The sequence below is a fragment of the Primulina huaijiensis genome, chromosome 4 (assembly GCF_012295235.1).
Source record: "Primulina huaijiensis isolate GDHJ02 chromosome 4, ASM1229523v2, whole genome shotgun sequence".
NCBI lineage: Eukaryota > Viridiplantae > Streptophyta > Magnoliopsida > Lamiales > Gesneriaceae > Primulina > Primulina huaijiensis.
In genome coordinates, this window is record NC_133309.1 from 23,389,724 (window position 1) to 23,413,423 (window position 23,700).

The following is a 23,700-nucleotide window of genomic DNA, read 5'->3' on the forward strand; positions in this document are numbered from 1 at the left end:
TGTCACAACCAATTCCGCAGACCAAGCACCACATCAGCGGCCGAAAGATCTGGTTTACAAGAGACACACGCACGGTCGATTTAAAACCAAGGATTAGGATCTTTTTCCTTAGCTGTTTGATTTGTTTTCGATAGGATTTGGTAATTAGGATCGGGTTGTTATCTTTTCAAATTTTAGGATATGGTTGGGAGTTATCTGTAGGTTTGGGAGCTAGGATTCTTTTGTATTTATACCCATTCAAGGTTGAATAAAAGAAGGAAGAATTTTTCCCGCATAAACAATTACTAAGAGATCGAGAGGTTCTCTCTATCGAGCCTCACTCGTATCCTTACAATTGGTCGTCAAGGAAGGAAGTCTAACAAAACAACTTGGAATCTGGATTCCAAGGTTTCAGTTAGTAATCGGCCCGTTACACGATCAGTTTCAAGGGAACACGACACCCGCCTAGCACTTTTTCGGTTTGGCTGAGCGGCGTCTAGGCGGCTAGAGAACTGTTGTGGATAATTGGGTTTCAGTACGCAAGATTTCTTTTTCCTTTTATTCCCCCCAATTTTGGGTGCACTTTTATTTGAGGTTATTAGTTATTTCACCTTGTACTTGTCAGGTCATGTCATGTGGCTGCATTATTATCTATATCTATATATGTAGTTCTGGTCAGTATGAATTAGTTGCATTGCATGCTTGATTATCACACGAACCTTAACAGGAGTGGGGTGACCACGCAGTTTGTTTTCAGATGGAAAAATGTGTGAAATAGAAAGGATGTGCGGGATACAGTTCACGACCTTTTACTTTATTTCTTGCCACGCCTTTTGAATGCCTTATGGAGTGGCAATGCATCTTCCCTACTGATGCATGATTTAATTTCAACTTTTTTAGCCTATCAGAGTAAAACATCAATTATTAAGAACATTAAGTTCATGAATAAATTGAGCGTGGAACTTGCATCTTACTGTGGTAAATCAATTTAAGCCATGTTAAATTGTTAAATGTGATGAGGTTCCTTATAGATCTTCTTTGACTTTGATCTGCTTGTATTGCGTTATGCCTTTAGTTGCAATACATATTCACCAATTTCCATTGTAAGAAACAATTTAAGTGGAATTGTTTCCACGAGTCATGTAGATTAACCTTGTAATAGGTCAAATGAAAAATAGAGATTCACAAACAACATGAGTTTAGTTGAATTTGGCTGGTTGTCTGTTACAATGGTAAATTGCACGTATTTACATTTAAATTTCACAAATTTCAGGCCTCAGTCCACCCGATTCCCAAAAAGGCTTTTAAATCAAGTATATTTTGATTATATCTTATATTTTAATTTTTGGACATATTCATTCATCAATCACGCTCACATACTATGTGATTGCGATCATGAAAACGAGTTGTTTCCTGGGAAGTTGCAAACCTTGACAGCATATACTATACTCCATACTAGGGTCCTATATATGATAAAGTGAAGATTGGTGATACTTGTTATTTTTGTAAACGAGGCAAGCATCCAATTTTTCTGATGGTGTATGTGTCTACTGCTTAGCTATTTTGTAAAATTTCTGAGAGCTGAAACTGCTTCAACTGTATTAAGAGATGCTAAGGATCGTTCTGCATGTTAAACATCATGCTGCAATTAACTTTGCTCTAAAAGTAATGAAATCACTTATGGACCTATAAAACTGACCAAACCTGCCAATGCAGTATTGTTTTAATATCTGTAAAACACAAATTCTAACCTTATTTTTCGTCAGCCCTCGTATTCATGAAATCAAGCATGGTTCAATATTGATTGTTAACATTATGAAGAAGTAAATTGCAAAGATAAAATTTCCTTCTTATGTTGTTCTTAGGTAAAAAAATTTTAATGTGTACATTTGAATTGTACTCAGTGTTGATTTGTTCTTTGTTTTCTTGCAGCAAGCCTCATTTGGTGGAAGAGATCGTAACTATTGATATAAAACCGGGCTGGAAGAAAGGCACGAAAATAACTTTCCCAGAGAAAGGCAATGAAGAACCTGGCATCATTCCTGCAGATCTTATTTTTGTTTTGGATGAAAGACCTCATCCAGTTTATACAAGGGATGGGAATGATTTGATCGTGAATCAGGAAATAACACTTCTCGAATCCCTCACTGGAAAGACTGTGGAACTTACTACACTAGATGGGAGGAGTATAATGGTCCCTTTAACTGAGATTATTAAACCTGGGCATGAGGTGGTTGTCCCTAATGAAGGAATGCCTATTTCAAAGGATCCAAGTAAGAAGGGATCCTTGAGGATCCAAATTGATGTGAAGTACCCTAAAAGGCTTACCGAAGTACAAAAATATGAATTGAGGCGAGTTTTGGGAGGAAATGCATAAAAAATTCAAATAAGTTGGCGTTTCTTGAAATGCAACAGTAAGTTGTAAATACGAAACTTGAATGCTATTAAAGTGTGAATATTAGAAAGAATTTTGTTCTAGGGGATACTCGGTTGTTGAACTTTGATGACTTCTCTTTGAAGATGGATGGAAAATGCTTGCTGCCATGGAAGTGAATGCTTAAAATGAGAGAGTACGAATTTTGTGGGATTAGTGATGGTGGTCTGCTAGAGAACAAAGCAGAAATGGATGAAGACAAGTTTTCCTGGTTGAAGGTCATACTTTTGGTTGAAACTTTATGCCTTACAATTACTCCATTACTGCTCTTCCATTTTCAGTACAATTTTAGTTTATACCTCCCACCAAACAAACCTCCCTCTCCGACACAAGTTATTGATAGAATCCAAAGTTAAGATAGGAGTAAAGCTATGTGACGCAGGAGGAGAGAATTGTCTGTGTTTGTGACTGAGGATTCATTTAATCATATGAAGTGTTATATTTCTTGGCTTGTCAATGGCTCCTCCTGACTGTCGTATTTTTGCTTTTTTATTTCTGTCAAATCTTGAATATTGACACTAGTTTGTAACGTGTTTTTGTATGGAATTCCGATGATGTTGTCTTGTGATTAAAGCACTCTTAGTTTTATGTTCTAGGTAAGATCTTTTTTTCATCTAAGTGAAGCTTTACCTATACTTGAAATGATATCTTGGCTCTTCGTCTCTATTATCTCCTGTTTTACATTATTATTCAAACTTCTTGTTTGATGTTCAAATAGTTTAGGCAACTCATGTAGTGCTTACAGGTGGATTCCACAAGGATGAGTAAAGAATTTGTCACATTTTATTTGTATTTTTATAAATGTATATTACACTTCTCAAGTCAGTGTTCGTAAATGCTTAAAAAAAATGTGATTATGAACTTTTTCTTTAAAAAGTTTTGCAAATTTATAAATGAAATGGATAGATTTATGATAGACATGAGTAGGATCGGATGAACGTGTGAAGTTAGGCTAACGCATTATCCTTTTCACTCGCCTGCGTAAGGTAATACATACAGGTGGAAATAGGAAAGTGTGCCACCACTGTTTTTTCCTTTATTAGGGTAAGAAAACGATTTTTTTATTTTATTTTAATGAAAATCATTTCATTAAATAATGTAAAAAGAATACAAATACGCTGGACATCTTCAAAAGATAACGTCCGTACCTTACATGTTCTACGCCATCACAAATTATACATTCAAATCAGAGTTTCAATAAAGTTTGGAAATAAACGAAACATTAGAACTTTGATTTTTTCACAATTGCTTCAATATCCGGCTTTTCATTCTCAAAAATGACACGATTTCGTGCATTTCAAATATGGTACTTGGGGGATGTAAAAAAACAAATGAAAATTGTAGGGAGATGAAAAGGACAGTGGCTTAGGATGGTAGGATTAAGAATTTATGAAATATAACACATTGTACGGTCTAGGGAGGAAGTAGTTTAAGGCCAAAAATTGTAGATTGTCAAGAGTTTTGGGTAAGCCAAACCATGACAAAATGGACATGGCGAAAAAACTGGTAATTAACTGGATGAGTACTTCTATAACAAACCAACCCTGCTTATAATCGAGCGCGCGTTCCGAGGGTATCGGGGGAGATCCTCAATGAAAAAAAACACACATACTCGGGTCTTTTATCGAATCTCTCCGAGTATTGGGTTAAAGCTAAGTTTTTCGGTCTTATTTTCGGGTTAGACTTGAATAAGACTTAAAACTCGATGGTCCAACACTATTTTTATAGTAAAATTTTTGTTTATCTCATTATCTATCCTTGTCCAAATGAGGTTTAGAGAATAGGTTTCATGACATAATATGTTAGTACAAATGTACAATAACACATGCTACAATAAGACTCATCTTACTCAACTAATTCAATAACATATTGTAATGCAAACAACTCCTAATGTTTGTAGTGACATAATCATCTCCCGACAGGACTCGGATGAAAATCTTTATTACACATAGTGATAAATTATACTAAATATATTTATTGTAACATGAAATGTAGCAGCATGTGTAGCAGAATATCTCCGTTGGTTCAACATGACCTTAAAACAAAACTATGAATTTTATTGTAATATAATAACACTATTATAAATATATGAATTTGAATTGTGAATTTACATAAATATCTTTATCTTCATTTAATAATAATCATTAATACATGTTTTTTTAATTTGTTTTTCATCTATTATTTTTTATTTANTTAAGTCCTAGTTTCATAAAATAATAATAATAATATCAAGGCCCTGAATTGAAGAAGGATAAATATTAATTTTTTGAGTATGTCTCTTGTGAGACGGTATCACGAATCTTTATCTGTGAGACGGGTCAACCCTACCGATATTCACAATAAAAAGTAATACTTTTAGCATAAAAAAGTAATACTTTTTCATGGATGACCCAAATAAGATATCTGTCTCACAAAATACGACCCGTAAGACCGTCTCAAACAAATTTTTGCCTAATTTTTTTGTGAACTTAACAATATATATTGGTTTCACTATAAATATATAATTAAAATGCAATCAAAATGTCACACTCGATAACATGCGTAGCAAGACACTTTCTTTTTTTGGACATACAAGATATTTAAGAGTTTGTTTAAAACAACTTACGACATCAACCAAACATGGTCTAATAGGTAAAGTAAGCATTGATGTCAAGATTTTAAATCAATCTAGAGAAATCTTTTCGCACTTATATTTTTTAGATGATCACTTAAGATTCAGTCTCTACGTCCCAACATAAGTTATGATTTAGTTTTCGTATAAAAAAATTTAGTTTTAACTCTCTGATCTGACGTGTTTTTCATTTTTTCACTCTGAACTTTAAAATCTAAATATTATATTACTTATACTCAATTTAAGTTGATTAATACTCAATTCAATTCATTTGATACCTGAAACACGTATATTTATACCTTATTTTTAACAATATGTACATTATTGTCCCAAAAAAATGTTAACATTTAAAATTTACAAAATAATAATTATATACTTAATTTAATTCAATTGATACTTAAAATTTATATATTTGTGATATAATATCAATCATTTGTACCTATATTTGTTGTTTTAGTTTTCTTGTCTTATATATAACATAAATAATTACAACAAATTAAAATATTATTAATACTTGAAACTCATAAATTTATGACATAATTTCAAGGATATATATCTATTTGAACTCAAAAATATCATGAAACTGAAATGATAAAAACATATGACTCCATAGAGCTCAAACTGAGTTTTCTGACACGATGACTGAATCTATAGATATATTTGACACAACTGAAATTATGTACTTATATGGCAAATTGAATTAATATGAGATAGATTATACTATATTAAACGACGACGAATTTAACGCGTAAACTTAAAAGAAATAAATCTAATCAAATCCCTCCAACAAAACCAATAAGTTTTTTTAATTTCATAAAAAAAAAACTTTTTACCTAAACATTTTTAATAAATATGAACATTTAAATCTATACATAATTGCAATTTACAGTAATTGAAAAAAAAAAATGTTACGGGATTTAGGTACGGATGTACTTGACTTAAATGATACATGACATGTGCACTTTTTTTATTTTGGAAATATTAATTGATTGCGACTAAATCTCTACCACATATGTTTATCCAATAATTGACTATAAATCAATCGAGCCTCACGTCCACACATCTATTTTTTTTTTTTAAAAAAAATATTTTTTTTCTAATCACGATGGTAAAGGTGTCAATTCTGATGAATTGGATCGGGTTGAGCAATAGTACTATTCAAAAATTGCTCAATTCGAACCCAACTCGAATCCGAGTCAACCCGAAAACACTCAACCCAAACCGAACCCGAATTAACCCGATCAACCCGATTTCGATTCTTTTTTAAAATTTTTTTAAAGAAAATTAAAAATATAATATTTTAATTTAAACACATAATAACAATATTTCCAGCGTATATATGATTTAAATTTGAAAGTCTAATTGCTGAAAAATAAAATATATTTACTAAATCAAATAAACAATTGTTTAAAAATAAAAATGTTCAAAGTAAATATTAAATTCTGAAAATTTATGATATAAATATACAATAAATATTTTTTCAAACTTAGAATATATAAAAATGTAGACAATATATAGTAATTATATTTTTTTGAAAAAAAAATTAACGTTTTCGGGTCAGCTTGGGTCAACATGTCCAACCCAACCCGATCATTTTTTTCGGGTCAGCTATCAAGTCCAACCCGATTTGACCCGAACCCGAAAACCTCAAACCCAAACCTGATTTTTTTCGGATTGAATCATGGGGAGTTGGTGGGTCGTGTCTGATTTTGATATCCCTAGACGATGGAATCGCGGATGGTATAATTCCATATAAAATTTCATATATGTCTCAAATTTGAGATTTTTGTGTTAGATTAATTATAACATCGACAAAAAAAAAATAAATCTAGAGTCGATACGTGAATGAAAAAAAGGTGGATACGAAAGCACTATTTTATTACAGCACACATGTTATATAAAAATAAAATAATATAAGATATATATATATATATGGGGCATGCGTTACAAAATAAGAAGACGTGTGATTCAACTTTATATTAATTTAAGTAACGCACATCTTTAATTAATCTTATTAAAAAAAATAATATATTTTAGTGCATAAAAATAATGGGATGTCACTAATCTAATCTACCATTAGGCTTTTGTATAGGGAGCAAAAAAGAAATTGGAATAATGGATTTAAATTTCAACATTGATTAGAGCATGGATCATACGAGAGACATCAAATTTACAAAATGCACCCGATATTTCGAAGGGTTACGTACTCCGTTAACGAGTAAGGATTGTGCGTATCGAACATAAATAACTATAAAAAATCTCTTAAAAAAATCATCAAATTTTTCGAAAGTTTTTGAACTATAACCCCTAACAAAATTTTAAAATCAAGATTTTATATTGACGACACAAAAGTTCGACACATAAATCAGCTCAAAAAATCCGTTACCAAGACAGATTAAAGATAAAAGAGTAAAATAAATTATTATTATTATTTTTTTTAAGTGGGATTCATATCAAAGTAGGTCATGCATGCACCACATAAAATCTACCCCAAAAAAACTAAAAAAAAAAGTAGTAGGAAACTAATTAAAGATAAGTAATCTTAAAAAGGACATTGTAAGAAGTTTAAATAATTTTTTTTTCTTTTTTCCTTTTTTTTTTTCAATGGCCGACCTTCAAAAGAAAATTAAAGTAATGTACATTGCATTGAAAAAAAACAAAATAAGGGACACAACAAGTTACTTTATGACAAAACTTTTCTCACACACACAAAAATATAAAATCAAAGATCGACAGATCTTGATCTTTCAAAATTGGGGTTTTTTTTTTTTTAAGATTATTATTTTTGACGAATTGTTTCTTTCTTTCTTCTTTTTTTTAAATTCTATTCTAAATGTAAGAAGACTCGAACCTGAGTTATTATAAGAGGGAAACAAGACGAGATCATCGAAGCTAAAGCTCGGTCTCTTTTGGTGAATTGTTTCGATTAGCAAGAAGTCGGTAAAAAATTCGACAAATACTTACAAATATATATTTAAAATACAATGACATTTTTTTAAATAGGAGAAAAACTATCAAATCCCAAGTACAACTCCTTCAAATCTGCCATAATTTTAGCCAATAAAATTTAGTAAATTGTAAAAAAATTTAGTCAAAATTGGGTTGAAAATTTGAATCAGCAAGTTGACTACTATGATCCCTTCTTGGATTCCATTTTTATATTTCAGATCCAAAATTTTTAAAAAACCATATTATAAAAATATATTTCCCTTAGAAAAACATTAAACTTAAATTATTCATCTACTTATACATCATAACCATTCACACATTAATCTAACTATCGCAAAAATTTGTGTGAGACGGTATCACGGGTCGTATTTTGTGAGACAGATATCTTATTTAGGTCATCCATGAAAAAATATTACTTTTTATGCTAAGAGTATTACTTTTTATTGTGAATATCCGTATGATTGATCCGTCTCACAGATAAAGATTCGTGAGACCGTCTCACAAGAGACCTAATCTCTAATTAATATGTTCTTGTGACTTCAAAATCTTTCATTTTTTTGTGAAAAATATTAAAATTTCACTTAATTTCTAACATAAATATCCAATTTTATGTTAAATTTCACACTGTATAAGTATCATTATAATTATCTTCATCGAACCGATGAGACGATGACTTATAATCTGACAATAAGACCTCAACCTTGAAACGAGTCATATCTTATAAGACTCAATTATAACAAAAATCATCCTCAATCTCAAAAATAATAATCAACTTCATTGAGATAGCTCACAAATCGACTTAAATTGATTATGACAATTGAGATATCTAACACTCATTTTCACTTTATCATTTAATAAATTTACTATCTTTCCGCCTCATATTTAAAAATTCAATATAAAAATTATAAATTGATGGGTTTTTACCCAATCTAAATATTAGCCAATTAAATTTAGAATGGGTTGTGTTATTTTTATGCTATGATAAATTTTATAAAGAGATAATTGAATGGAAATTGGGTGAATGAATTCAAGGAGTAGGCCTGAGAGGCCATGTGCAGTTATGGTTCTTGGCATTTTTGTTCCATCTCAACTATCCTACCAAACATATAGAAATCTTTAATTTCGAGATTATATTTTACTAGAAAATAAAAAAAAACAAAATAGAAATGGAAAGATAATTATTTACTCCCAAATGATTTGTATATGTACCGTGAAAAAGTTTTGAGCATGAATGCGTGAATATAGTCCAGGAGACTAAAAGGCAAGCAAAAGCAAAGTGAAAAATTTGTTATATTTGTACAGCTTTTAGTCCCATCATTCTTTATTTGAAAATAAAATATTATAAAGATAATAAATTATGTAGGAAATGCAAAAGCAATGCATTCTGCTGACTGTTCACTCTAATCACCGGTTCCATTCTCTTGTCGGATTGATATTGGTGGGTTGGCCTCTTGAGTTGTCTTTGAATTCTATCTAATCTAACATGAGAAAGATCCAATCTTTATAACTTGGCTGCCTTTGGTTTTCTCTCGTCTGTAGGAATTCCTGCTGCTTTAAACAGCTTGTTTTCGTGGTTTTTCTTGCATAAGCTTTGGTCTGGGAGCTTGTTCTTTGGTGGAAAAAAAGGTATAAAATGGGGGAGAATACTGAGGTTCTTGATGCTGTGTTGAAGGAAACTGTGGATTTGGTATGGATCTGTTAACCGACATTCTTAATTTTCTTGAATATGGGGGGTCTCTTTTCGTTTTGATTTTCTCTTTACGCCTTTTTTGCGTGTATTTTTGAAGGAAAACATCCCCATTGACGAAGTGTTTGAGAATCTGAGATGCACGAAAGATGGTCTGACGACTGAGGCTGCTCAAGAAAGATTAGCCATTTTTGGGCACAACAAGCTTGAGGAGAAGAAGGTTCTGATGGAATAGCTGAAGTTTTTGTTTGTGGTTTTTAAAATTACTGTTTTTAGGAATTTTGATGTTGAGGGGTAGATCATAATTTAGTGTATTTTGGGTGGTGGAAATTACATTAAAAAAAAAAAAAAAAAATCAGACTTAGTAACTGCTATATTTGTTCCCATATTGTATGCCCCCTTATGTTAGTTTTTGGATTATGCGTCATCTTTTTACCTCGTAAAGAAGTTTTGATGCAGATATATTATATCTTGTTGTTTTATCTTTTTCTCGATCTGTTTGGCTTGTTTATGGTTTGAATTAGCAGTTCTTTCAAAAAGTTCGATTTTTTGAGGCCAAATGCTTGATTTGCGACTGCTGGCTATTTTAAAAACAAATCTTGTGAATTTAATCATTATATATGACGTTTTCCCTCAAATGTTGGTGTTCTCAGGAGAACAAATTACTAAAATTCTTGGGGTTTATGTGGAATCCTCTTTCATGGGTTATGGAAGCTGCGGCTATCATGGCAATTGCCCTCGCAAATGGAGGAGTAGGGGCCCACTTCTTGAACTCAAAATTGGTTAAGAGTGCTTCTCTGGGGAATGTAGTGATTCTTGGTTTAAATTTTACAGGGAAAGCCTCCGGACTGGCAGGATTTTGTGGGCATTATCACTTTACTTATGATAAACTCGACTATTAGTTTTATTGAGGAGAATAATGCTGGGAATGCAGCTGCTGCTCTTATGGCCCGTCTCGCTCCAAAAGCAAAAGTTCGATGATTATTTTTGTTTTGAGTTTCTATGAATGGTTGTCTTTCTCGTGCTAATCTGATTGATAGTTGTTCTGTGAAGGTTCTTAGAGATGGCAGGTGGACTGAGGAGGATGCTTCCATTTTAGTACCCGGTGACATAGTCAGCATTAAACTTGGAGATATAATTCCTGCTGATTCTCGTTTACTTGATGGCGATCCTCTGAAAATTGATCAGGTGCGTGTCTATGATTTCATGGTTGGTTTACATGGTTCGAGTTTAGTTTTATCTAGTATGATCACTATAAGACATGCAGTCTGCTTTGACGGGCGAGTCCCTCCCTGTGACAAAAGGTCCAGGAGATGGTGTTTACTCTGGTTCCACCTGCAAACAAGGAGAAATCGAGGCTATTGTAATCGCCACAGGGGTTCACACGTTTTTTGGGAGGGCTGCTCATCTCGTTGATAGTACTAATCAAGTGGGGCACTTCCAAAAGGCAAGTTGTTGAAGTATAAGATTGTTGTTCTATAGCTTGAATTTCTGTTTATATAGTCTCAAATTTTTGATGTGTTTTATTACGGTGGCAATCAGGTTTTGACTGCAATTGGAAACTTTTGCATTTGTTCAATTGCCGTGGGGATGATTATAGAGATTATAGTGATGTATCCTATTCAGCATCGGAAATATCGTCCTGGTATTGACAATCTTCTTGTGCTTCTCATTGGAGGAATTCCAATTGCCATGCCTACTGTCCTTTCGGTTACAATGGCCATCGGTTCTCATCGTTTGGCTCAACAGGTTTGAATTATTCCTATATACTATTATTTGGTTATTTGATGCCCATCCGTTTGGGATTAAAATTAAAATAGTACCGAGACATCGACTTTTATGTAGGGAGCTATTACAAAGAGAATGACAGCCATAGAAGAGATGGCTGGCATGGACGTACTTTGCAGTGATAAGACGGGGACACTGACACTTAACAAGCTTACGGTTGACAAGAATCTCATTGAGGTAAAGTGGCACTGTTGAGTTTATTATTGGTGTTTGTAAACCTTACCTTCTACTCTGACTTTTGTCCACAGGTTTTTGCCAAAGGTGTTGATGCAGATACTGTCGTTTTGATGGCAGCCCGAGCCTCTCGTACTGAAAACCAGGATGCCATTGACTGTGCAATAGTTGGGATGCTTGCTGATCCGAAGGAGGTAGTGTCCTCTGCTTTATAATTCTACTGTAAGATAGAGGTTTCCCCTTTCTTGAATTGTTTATTTTGATCCATAACAGGCACGGGCTGGAATTCGAGAAGTACACTTTCTTCCTTTTAACCCTACTGACAAGCGAACAGCATTAACATACATAGACAATGAAGGAAAATGGCACAGGGTCAGTAAAGGTGCACCAGAGCAGGTATAATCTATCCTTGTCTTATGTGTTTTTGACTATTTCTTTGATGGTAATTTTAATATTTCCTTGGAACACACATTTTAGATTTTAAACCTAGCACGCAATAAGACAGAGATAGAGCGGAGGGTCCATGCTGTGATCGATAAGTTTGCAGAAAGAGGTTTAAGGTCACTTGCCGTGGCATATCAGGTAGGTTCCAGGATTTTAGTTACCTTAATAATAGCGACTGATTGAATCATTGCTACAGCTTTGATGGTATATCTTCGGTATCTTCTTGCAGGAGGTTCCCGAAAAATCAAAAGAGAGTGCTGGAGGACCATGGCAGTTCATTGGTCTTATGCCTCTCTTTGATCCACCAAGACATGACAGTGCAGAAACAATAAGAAGGGCATTAGATCTCGGAGTAAATGTCAAAATGATAACCGGTAGAACTCTTGTTTTGACTTAATGCTATAACTTTAGTTAGATAAGCTTCATTGATCTTGATACATTTGGTTTCAAGAGTTCATTTAGTAGTATGTTGATTTTGACAGGTGACCAACTTGCCATTGGAAAAGAAACTGGACGAAGGTTAGGAATGGGAACAAATATGTATCCTTCTTCAGCTTTACTGGGACAAAATAAGGATGAATCAATTGCTGCTCTGCCAGTTGATGAGCTCATTGAAAAAGCCGATGGTTTTGCTGGTGTTTTCCCCGGTACTTTGCTTTTTTTTCTACTATAAACCTTATGTGACTAGTAGTGGATAGCACATATGCAATACATGCTTATAAAAATATCAAATAAATTTTTTTAAAGGATTTTTTTACATATAAATTTGTGGAGATAAAATAACAAGTCTGTGTAGAATATTATATTTTGTTTATAGATTTTATATAGCAATGATTTTGAAATTAACATTGTACTCTTTTACTTTTAACTGAGCTTGGAATTATTGTCGGAAGTTTATCCTATATATACTTGTTTAGTTTTCATTATTATCCTATACATACTTGTTTCCTTGAAGTTGAAGTTAGTTTTGGTAATATATGTTTGGAGTCCCAAAGGAATTTTTATTGGGTTATACGGGGAGAGATGTTTTATTGTACGATCGAATGACATTTTGCTGAATAATATTTGTGCTCCAAATATTTCAACTTTCGTTAAATATGTCCGTCTTTGCTGTTGTTCAGAACACAAATATGAAATAGTAAAGCGTCTACAAGCTAGGAAGCATATATGTGGAATGACTGGTGATGGAGTAAATGATGCTCCTGCTTTGAAGAAAGCTGACATTGGGATTGCTGTTGCGGATGCAACTGATGCAGCTCGTAGTGCTTCCGATATTGTTCTTACTGAACCTGGCCTTAGTGTTATAATTAGTGCTGTTTTAACCAGTCGGGCAATCTTCCAGCGGATGAAAAATTACACGGTACAACTTTTGTTGGTCTAAATGTGAGGTCAATCTTTTTATACCATTTAAAGAATGATTGCTTACCATGAGTTTATGGGCCTAACTGATTGCACATGATATCTTGAACTCTTCAATAATTCTCTCTTTTTCAGATTTATGCTGTTTCAATTACTATTCGTATTGTGGTAAGTTATTGTCCTTTCTGTTTATGGGTTTTGATTTACTTTTGCATTTGGTTGATAATTCTTGAAGAACAGTTTGATCTCTCTTTCTTTGCTATATACAGCTTGGCTTTATGATGTTGGCCCTGATATGGGAGTTTGACTTCCCACCTTTTATGGTGCTTATCATTGCAATACTCAATGACGGTTAGTCTTGTTAAACATTCTTGTCGTCGCCCTGCTTGTCAAGAGGTTCATGTTCGGAGCTAAGAATGACCTTTAGCCTTTCGAGTCTTCGGACTCACTGATTTTGACCGTGAGCAAAAATGTTGATTTTATAAAAAATGTTAGAAAGGCTAATACCTTTTAGGCTTTAGCAGGGCGTATTTTTTTCTATTATCGTTTTTTACCTTCCAAAGACTATCTGAATTCCCCATGGATTCAATTACTGTTGCATGAAATCTTGCGCTGTAACTATTGCATCTCTTGTCAATTTTCATTGAACTCTTGTGATTTAAAGGGTTCCAATGTGACCATGTAGGTACCATTATGACCATCTCAAAAGATAGAGTGAAACCATCTCCTCTACCTGACAGCTGGAAGCTCGCTGAGATTTTTGCAACTGGAATAATTCTTGGTAGTTACTTGGCCTTGATGACTGTAATATTCTTTTGGGCAGCATACAAGACAAATTTCTTCCCGGTAGGCTTATCTTTAAGGTTTCTGCATCTTTTGTAGATCTCAAACTAAATGCTAAATTTGTCTCTTTGCATTTTCATGTCAGTCCAATAAGGTTCCGAGATACTGTTACTCTTATTTTGTGACTTCTTGAATGATGCTCAAGTTCATATATCTTAATTTAAATTCATATTAGTCAAATTTTTGAGAAATTTTTTGTTTCCTTTTTGTGATTTTCCATGCTTGGTAATTTATTTAACGATCTGTTAACCTATTATGACATGCTATAGGAATGAATTATTTTTTAGGAGTCAAATTGTTAAATTTTTCATAACTTTCTGCTATTAAATTGCTAGCGAGTATTTGGGGTGTCGACTCTGGAGAAAACGGCCCATGATGACTTCAGAAAGCTTGCTTCAGCAATATATCTTCAAGTGAGCACTATCAGTCAAGCTTTGATATTTGTTACAAGATCCCGAAGCTGGTCATATGTCGAGCGTCCTGGTTTATTACTCGTGTCAGCATTTTTTATTGCGCAACTGGTTAGTATCTATTTCTTCGAGCCAGTGTACAAAAAAGCGTTATTTTTCCTAGTAAATCTTGACCTGTTGTGGTTCCTGTCGAGCAGGTTGCTACGTTGATTGCAGTATATGCAAACTGGGGCTTTGCAGCAATTGAAGGAATTGGATGGGGTTGGGCAGGAGTGATTTGGCTTTACAATATCATTTTCTATATCCCCCTTGATATTATCAAATTTCTAATCCGCTATGCTCTTAGCGGGAGGGCGTGGGACCTTGTTCTCGAGCAAAGGGTAAATTTATACTTCATCAGTGTTATGTACTCGCTCGTTTCTTTCATTCTTGACGTTTTGCCTTCTCTGTTGCAGATTGCTTTCACTAGGCAAAAGGATTTCGGAAAAGAACAGCGTGAGCTTAAGTGGGCACATGCGCAAAGAACCCTTCATGGCCTGCAAGTACCGGATACCAAATTGTTCAACGAAACTACTAATTTCTCAGATCTCAATCAGTTGGCTGAGGAAGCGAAAAGAAGAGCTGAAATTGCTAGGTAAGGATGACTTTTACTCTTGAATGATACTTAGTTCTGTCGATATCTCCAAGTATGAATAATCTTCTTGCTTGTCAAAGGAGATCTCATATTTTTGCTTAGTAGAAAGGGAGACGGGCTGTTTCATGAGCCCAACGACCTCAAGACTGAGTGATGCTAAGGACATGCTTATATGTAAGAGTTTGATTATCTTGAGTTTCTTTCTAATTCGTTAAGAAACTGCCAATGTGTACAGGTTAAGGGAGCTTCATACGCTCAAAGGTCACGTTGAATCGGTGGTGAGGCTGAAGGGTCTGGACATAGATACTATTCAGCAGGCATACACTGTATGAGAAATCAAACCACATATCAATGGTTTAAATGTTAGTTATGAGTTTATATTAGAAACGACCTGTTCCGTTTCCCATGCATCAGCAGAAGCATATTTTTCGAGATTATCGGATGTGGCCCCCCTTTATGATCAAGTTTGGGCATGAAACTTGTCCACATTTGAGGGAAAAAACATGAACTTATATTATGTTATTATATGTTTGTATGAAACTTGAAGCTTATACAGTGGATGCTGGTTTGTAGTGTACATGGAGTAATAAACTAAGTGCCACTTTGTCGTTTCATACTTGTTTATTTGGATTTCTATCAGCATTTAATTGTGGATTAGTTCAACTTTCAAGTGTGTGTCAAGATGCGCAAGCTCGAAACCTTCGAAACCGGCATCAGTCGGGCCGAGTGATTGTCCATATTTTTGGCCTCCATTTCCACTGTTCTGCTGCTGTAACCAACTCCTACTCCCTTGTATCTGTACCACCTAGCGCATGCCAAAAAATATACAAAATTCAAACCACATCTCCCCGCAACCAAGTAGTAGAAATAGTCCGACCTGCCCTTGTTGTCTTGTTGAGATCCTCCGGCAGCCAGTTCCCGCCCGACATCCCTTCGGTCATGTGGTGCACCACCAATATCAATAAACTATACACATAATTTGAAACCGAAATACCCACGGAAGAAAAATGCCCCAGAAACACTCATTCTCCGGGAACTGCTTATAGTAGAACTCCAGCTGAGCGGTGGCGAAAAATGCCTCAGCGAGTCCACCCAAGGCCAGCTGAGGAACCAACCACATCGAAGACATGGACGAAACCATACCCGTCCTTGCCATTTTTCTTCTACGCTCTTCCACCACAGCCCCGACGATCGACTCCACTATAGTTATGCACCTTCTTTTCCTTTGATTCTCTGCAGAAACGAGACGATACGTAAGATACGGCAATTGCCAAGATGTCTGTCGGATTGAAGAGCTTGGAAAACTATGCACTGCTGCTGTGCACTCAAATGGAAGATTATGGCTATGAGAGAAACTGGGATGACCCTAAGCACACATTTTGCTTCTTCAATCTGCTGCAGAGGTTTCATTTGGATTAATTTAGTCTTCTGCAGTTGTGATTGCGGCTTTGTCCAAGAATCTGAAGACAACAAAGAATCTTAAACCGAGCAATCATAAGATCTAAGTTGTCACTGCGAAAAAGGCCGAAAGATTGTGTTAGAATCGATGAAATTCAAATATAAAGTCATTTACAATCCATCTCTCTGAATCTCTCAATGTTAAATAAAATCCATCGACCTAAACACAATCTAACTCTATATTAATTTCATTCTATAACAAAAATATAAATTTGATGTGTAAATTTGTAATTCCATAAAAAAAATTATTTAAAAAATAGATAAATTTTTCAATAAACAAGCACAATAAATCATAAATATCGAAACTTAGATTTAATCTAAGTACATGGATATCACAATTGATAATAATGATGTAACTCAAATATTTCCGAAACATATGATCTCAAAAGCGAATAAACCGCAACTTCGTAATATAGCGACCAAAGTGAGTGTAGCTGAGATAAGCTCCGACCAAGGTGGTAAGATTTGTGCTGCCATTGAACACATTAAGAAGCGTGGTCGCAGAAATGCGCTTCATATTGAAAAATATGGTCAGATACACATAAAGTGCCAATGGCTCCAAACTTCTCAAAAGTCTCATTCGCTGAAGAAAATTAAATAAAAAACCAAGAAAATAAAAAAAAATAAAAAGTTAACCAAAAAAGTGTATTTAATATATTTTGTGACCAAACTTACAAATTCAATAAAAGTTTTTCAATATCAAACCTGTTGAGTATAGAGAGAAAATACAGAAGACGATCGATAATATGTAAAATTTAAAATAACATTATCTCAATTTGTTTAATCTTTCGTGTGACATAGTTGATCAAATAAAAGTTAACTTTAATTTCGAAAAACTTATTTCTTATTTGATTTGAAATTCAATTGAATCTACTATTAATGTTTTTCGGGAGTCTCATAAAAATTGGGCCATAGACTAACGCTTCTCAAGCCACGGGAACCGTGCATAAGCCAAGAAAGGGTAACTCTTTCATAATACTGTCTTACGGATCTTTATTCGTGAGACGGATCGATCATATCCATATTTACAATAAAAAATAATATATTTGACATAAAAAGTAATACTTTTTCGTGAACGACTCATATAGAATATCAATTTCACAAAATTAACCCGTGAGACCGTCTAAAGAGTTTTGGTGGTCAAAAAATACTTCAGATGTAACATAGATTGACGGTTGATTCCATCATACATGTAGGGACACTACCCCCATGATAGAATCAAGGGCCCAAATTTAGCCACACATACATGGAGTCCACTAAATTTTTTAAAATCACATATGTGTGTGAATCTTATTTATCCAAACCATGTGGGGACAATGTCCCACGTATACCATCGAAGCTACCTAGATTAACCTAAATGAATTCAGTTTTTTTTTAGTTTTATCTGGTCAGATTTAGTGTTTATTCAAGATACGGGATTTTTTTGGATATCCATTGACACATGATTGAGTGTAAGTGTGGACTAGAAATCATTAATTTTTCATGTAGCATTGAAGGTACGTCATCTCAAGAACGATACATTTTCATGTGTATGTGTAAATATCGAATTTCTTTTATGTAATCATAATTTTTTATAAAGATAATTTTGGTAAGAGTAATTTTCTTATTTAAATTTTCATTTACCGGGTTGAATCAAGCTCTAGATAATTTTTTTGGAAGTAATTTTCTTATTTAATTTTTCATTTAGTGAGTCGAGTCAAGCTATCTGGAGTAGCTCGGTCAAAACTCGACTCGAGATCGATTTGACAGAGCTCGAATCGAGTAGCTCGACTATTTCACGAGCTGCTCGAGTAATGATAATAAATAGTTTTTTTTTCCATATAAATAAAATATTTAAACCCTAAATTAAAATACACAAAAATTTCTGTGTGACCGTATCACATGTCAATTTTGTGAGATCGATCTTCGATTTGACTAGATTGGTCTCATGAAAAATATATATACATATAGTAAGGCTTGTTTGAAGCAATTGCTTCTTTAGATTATGCTCAAGTCCGGACCTACACAGTCTCTTTTGGAAATCATCTTTACTTTCTAAAAATACACATACATTACCTTAATCTTATAGTGTGACTTTAATATTAGTGTTAAGACTTACCGCTCTTCAATTTACTAAAAACTCTAACTGGTGATAATTATATAACTCAAATCTTTTAAACTGTATAGCAGCTCAAACATCATGATTAGATGGTTCTACCAAACAGATATAATTATTGCAACTCAATAATTAGGAATGTATTTTTTGTTTTTCCTGATTTGTGAAGTATCTCTCACTTTAATAATGTAATCATATATTTATTTTAACCTTATCGATATTATATCCAAGTAACTATGTCTGAATAATAAATTTCAATTTTCTTAAAAAGAGGAAAATGAATGGAAAACACCCCAACTTCATATTTTGTGATTTCTTATTATAATTTATTTATGAGAATAATACAACATACTATAAAAATATTGTTAATTTCCTATACAATATATTTATTTTCCTTTTCTTTTTCCACAATTTCAACACCAATATTATCTGCTGCTACTTCCACCCCCTTATACCTATACCAATGGGCACAAACAACAAAATAGCAAAAATTCAAAGCACACAGCCCCGCCACCAAGTAGTAGAAGTAATCCAACCTCCCCTTATTCAAATCCTCCGGCAACCAGTTCCCCGACGGCGATCCCTCTGTCATCCTATGCAACCCCGTTATCAAGAATCCGTTCAAGTAACCTGCCGCCGCCATCCCGCAAAAGAAGAAAGACCCCGCAATGCTTCTCATATTCTCCGGAAACTGCTTGTAGTAAAACTCCACCTGACCTATAGCGCAAAACCCTTCTGCGAGCCCCGCAATGCACAGCTGCGGGACGAGCCATAAAGCCGACATGGACGACACGTCCCCACGGGGTGAATGTGCTCCAGGATGGCTGAGAGCCATCCCCCGCCTCTTCTGTTCGACAAATGCCGAGACTAACGACTCGATGATCGTCAAGAAAATGCCGATGCCTATTCTTTGGAGGATCGTGATCCCGCCTTCTTTCTTGGTGATCCTCCGGAGGGAGGGGACAATGATCCGGTCGTAGATGGGGAGCCAAATGGTGAGGGTTAGCATGGTGAAGACACTGTAAGTGGCGGGTGGGATTTGGAAGCTAGTGGAGGCGAGATGCCTGTCGGATTGCATGGCTTGGAAGACGATGTACTGCTGCTTCTCGCCGACTTGGTAGAAGATTGAGGCAGCCCAGATGGGGATCACACGGAGGATGCATTTGACTTCTTCGATCTGCTGCATGCTACAGAGCTGCCATGGATTGGATTGGGATCCATTGGGGTTGAGCTGGTCTTCTTCTGTCCTTACTGCTGCTTTGTCCAGAAATCTAGGCACGAATTTGTGCGGAATATTAGTACTTTTGAGTATCCAAATTTTGATTTTAATTTATAAGTTAGGATTCTTGTTGAGTGTTCAACAATATTTAGCACCACAAGAGTAAATAATTTTTTTGATTCACTAACTTGTTGTTTAGTCTATTATTTTTTCAAAAGTTTGGTTCCATAGACTAACTTTTAATTTTCGATTATATTGATCAAATTGCTGACTTAACATTGAACAAATCAATATTTTTCGATAATATGTCAGTATTTTCGATATCACATCAATAGTTAAATCAAAATAAGCAAAAATTAAAAGTAAACGTATCAAAATCAAACTTCGAAAATTTCATGAACAAAAAAATTATTTTCCCAACTAATATATAAAATATCATATAAGTGGGGGAAAATAGAAAGTCAATTTATCTTTTTAGAATTAAAATCTAGACAATTAGATATATAGAAGCCAAATATCAATATAAATGGCTAATTTTACCTAATAAATATCATATTAAAAGGACCAAAGATCAATCTACATATATAAACGAATATAGAGGATCAATTTTAGAAATATTAATTATTTATTTAGTTCTTCAAAACTGTTAAATTAGATTCCAAACCAATAAAATAAAATAAAATAATATAACAATATATAATTTACTTAACTGGCCCGTGCAGAAACCAAGCATTTAAAAATATTATAAGCCTAAAATGTATAAATAAAACTAATAAACAAATATAATATATAGATGGTGGTTGAATAATCAAACATAAAAATTGGCAATATAATATGCATTGCAGTTGGAGTGCAAACTTAGCAGGTTGGTCACGCAAAGATAATTCATCAAATTGTTAAATAAATAAATATTATTTTCCTTACCAAAATTTCTACTCCTTTTGTTTGGTTAGAAACACCAATATCTATTCTATTGATGATTTTTTAAATATGCACTCTGTTACTTCTAATTCTGAATGAATGGATGTTTTATGTTTCAAAAAAAAAGTTTCAATATTATTTTAGCTTTTGTTTCTATTTTGTTATGTGTCGCTGGACAGACCTAGTCTATGTTACATTGAGAGTATTGCTATTTATGTATTTTTTTATAAGATATTCATATGAATTTTTTTTTTTTATTTTGAATTCAGATGATGCTATGAACATGTAAAAATATACCAGAAATAACATGGGGATATCTAGTGTTAACACAAAAATAACCAAATTTTGATTATCTAAAGAACCAAAATACAAAATCCACTAACTATCAATAAATAACATTGGTGAATTAATTATTTTGTCATTTTTATGGCACCAACGAATAACCATCATGAATAAATCAAACATTTAAAATGTGGACCAATAAATTGTAACCACCGCACATAGAAAAAGCAAAATTGAACCTGAATTGTTCTGTATACGGGAGCTTTGAGTTAAGCGACTTGAGTGACGTGTAATTGAACAGGCCAAGCCACGGTTGTTGCGGTGGCTTCAGCCGCCTCTTCTTGACGGCGACCACCAGGACTTGGGCCACGCTCGTGAACGGACTTCCCTCCGGCTTCACCATCACGTAAATGCTGGTCCCCACGAAGAAGACGAAGCACGATATCAACATAAATAAAGTGGGGATCCCCAGTCCGATGCCCCAACTCACGTCCGATTGCACGTACACAACGAGAGTCACCGACACCATTTGAGCGAAAGATAACGTGAAGAAATACCAATTGAAGAAACTGTCGATCCCCCTCTTGCCACCCTCCGTTTTCGGATTGAACTGATCGGCCCCGAAGGCTAAGTTACATGGCCGGATGGCGCCGGCGCCTAGGATCATCAGCCCGAAACCGCTTAGCAGAAATACCATTTGCCACGGATTTGGACCGACGCATCGTACATCTTGTGCCCCACAATGGGGTGGATGCAAGTTCTTGACTGCAGCTGTTAATGTTATCACCAACAAACCCTGCGACAAACAAAAAAACATCACATATCTTGAGCGTATTCGAAAACCATTGTAGCAAAAACAAGTAATTCACCAGAAAGGAAGCAATGGATCCAAATCCAAGTGTTTTGTAGCGACCAAAGTAAGTATCACTAGCATAAGCACCAATTAGCGTGGAGAAATTGGTTGTCCCGTTGAAGACATTCAAAAGCGTGGTAGCAGAGATCCGTTTCATATTGAAAACAGTCGTCAAATAAACTTGAAGATTGAACAACATCCCAAGTGCTCCAAGTTTCTCAAATGTCTCATTCCCTGGTTCATTTTTAAATTTTTTTTCCAAGAACACAATTAGAATCATGTCCAAATTGTTGAAGTTAACAAGAAAAAAATAAGATGAAAATTAGAGTATAAACATCACCTATAATAAACGGCATGGCTTTGATTCCTCTATACTTGATCTCTGGTTCATCTTCATCGTTTGTGATTGCTTTCTTCTCTTCCATTTCCACCGCCATATCCTATCTAGTTTTGGCACTTGACCGGACTCGGACTCGGACTCGGACTCGGATTCTGTATACACTTGTTTGGCAAGAGGGAAACACTTGGAAACAAGATGACTGGTGAGACTAGGGTCAGTCAGTCATTCATTTGCTTTGAGACATTTGTAAAGCTAGCTCTCTCCTCCATTATATACACGTGTAAGTCGTTCACCCTTTATTTTCAATATCTATATAGATGCATATTTGGTTATCTAAAATCAAATTTCAGTCTAAATCCTTTAGTTTTATTTATTTGTTTTGTAATTTTAGTCGTTTTTTTACGTGACACTGATATATTACTAACATGTATAATATCACATAACCAATACTTTGGTCAAAAAAATACTAAAATTGTCAAAAATTTGAAAAAAAAAACATTAATAAAACTGAAATTTGTTAATATAAATAAACAAAAATCACAAAGAAACAAATATTAATGACTAGAATTACAATTTATTTTTGTTTTTACAGTGAAATATTATACACAAAAACTCGTGTGAGACGAACTCACAGATCAATTTCGTAGGTCGAATATTTTATTTGAGTCATTCATTAAAAATTATTACTTTTTATATTAAGAGTATTGTTTTTTATTGTGAATATCGGTAGGGTTGACTCGTCCCACAGATAAAAATTAGTGAGATCGTCTCACAAGAGACTTATTAAACATTATATTATCCAAAACATACGTACAATAATTGTTTGTTTTAAAGAAAATGTTATTATTTTTTTGGAAATCATAAACTATATATGGAAGTGTTGAGTGAGACCATATGTATGTATATACATGCTCCAAGTGGAAAATAGAGAGTTAAAAGAGGTAATAATTATGGTGATTTGTAGGCTATATTTTTAAAATAACAATCAAGTGATCTTCTGACAAAATTGAATGATCTTTTTGCTAAAAGGATAAGGATAAGTCCAATTTCCTAAATAAACACTTTTCTTACCATGAAATAAATTGGACAAATATAAAATTACACTAATATATGAAAAAAAAAAGATATCGAGGTGAGACTCTCCTTCAAATTCTATGAAATCACAATTTTTTTTTCTTTAAATCATTCAATTAATTTTAGATATAAAATTTGAAAATTCG

At 34.0% G+C, this 23,700-nt stretch overlaps 3 protein-coding genes across 3 annotated transcripts in view; 2 read left to right on the forward strand and 1 right to left on the reverse strand.

Moving 5' to 3' along the window:
- LOC140975540 (uncharacterized) overlaps positions 1-2,856 on the forward strand; it is a 5,902-nt gene extending 3,046 nt beyond the window's left edge. Inside the window, exon 2 of the mRNA XM_073439295.1 lies at positions 1,912-2,856. Within this exon, the coding sequence (XP_073295396.1) occupies positions 1,912-2,356 (445 nt within the window). The 3' untranslated portion in view covers positions 2,357-2,856. The remainder of the gene's footprint in view (positions 1-1,911) is intronic.
- Positions 2,857-9,166: 6,310 nt separating this feature from the next.
- LOC140975528 (plasma membrane ATPase 3-like) lies at positions 9,167-15,926 on the forward strand. The gene is made up of 22 exons (XM_073439277.1): positions 9,167-9,411; positions 9,513-9,660; positions 9,761-9,880; positions 10,314-10,412; positions 10,495-10,632; positions 10,714-10,848; positions 10,928-11,107; positions 11,203-11,409; positions 11,506-11,625; positions 11,697-11,816; positions 11,896-12,018; positions 12,100-12,204; positions 12,296-12,440; positions 12,549-12,713; positions 13,188-13,426; positions 13,561-13,593; positions 13,695-13,776; positions 14,111-14,271; positions 14,604-14,789; positions 14,876-15,058; positions 15,134-15,312; positions 15,548-15,926. The coding sequence occupies exons 2-22, from the start codon at positions 9,607-9,609 to the stop codon at positions 15,642-15,644; spliced, it is 2,871 nt and encodes a 956-aa protein (XP_073295378.1). The 5' UTR covers positions 9,167-9,411; positions 9,513-9,606; the 3' UTR covers positions 15,645-15,926.
- A 3,217-nt stretch (positions 15,927-19,143) lies between these two features.
- On the reverse strand, positions 19,144-22,725 carry LOC140975529 (protein NRT1/ PTR FAMILY 2.11-like). Its single transcript, XM_073439278.1, has 4 exons — positions 22,481-22,725; positions 22,157-22,374; positions 21,527-22,083; positions 19,144-20,136 (listed from the first exon to the last, which is right to left on the reverse strand). The coding sequence occupies exons 1-4, from the start codon at positions 22,575-22,577 to the stop codon at positions 19,239-19,241; spliced, it is 1,770 nt and encodes a 589-aa protein (XP_073295379.1). The 5' UTR covers positions 22,578-22,725; the 3' UTR covers positions 19,144-19,238.
- Positions 22,726-23,700: the final 975 nt, after the last annotated feature.

Coding starts and splice junctions, on each gene's coding strand:
- LOC140975528 (XM_073439277.1), top strand. CDS start 9,607: ATGGGGGAGAATACTGAGGTTCTTGATGCTGTGTTGAAGGAAACTGTG. Junction 10,413..10,494: donor TTGCCCTCGCAAATGGAGGA/GTAGGGGCCCAC, acceptor TAAATTTTACAG/GGAAAGCCTCCGGACTGGCA. Junction 10,849..10,927: donor ATCCTCTGAAAATTGATCAG/GTGCGTGTCTAT, acceptor TAAGACATGCAG/TCTGCTTTGACGGGCGAGTC.
- LOC140975529 (XM_073439278.1), bottom strand. CDS start 22,577: ATGGCGGTGGAAATGGAAGAGAAGAAAGCAATCACAAACGATGAAGAT. Junction 22,084..22,156: donor GATCCATTGCTTCCTTTCTG/GTGAATTACTTG, acceptor TGTTTGTCGCAG/GGTTTGTTGGTGATAACATT. Junction 20,137..21,526: donor CCGTATACAGAACAATTCAG/GTTCAATTTTGC, acceptor ATTCGTGCCTAG/ATTTCTGGACAAAGCAGCAG.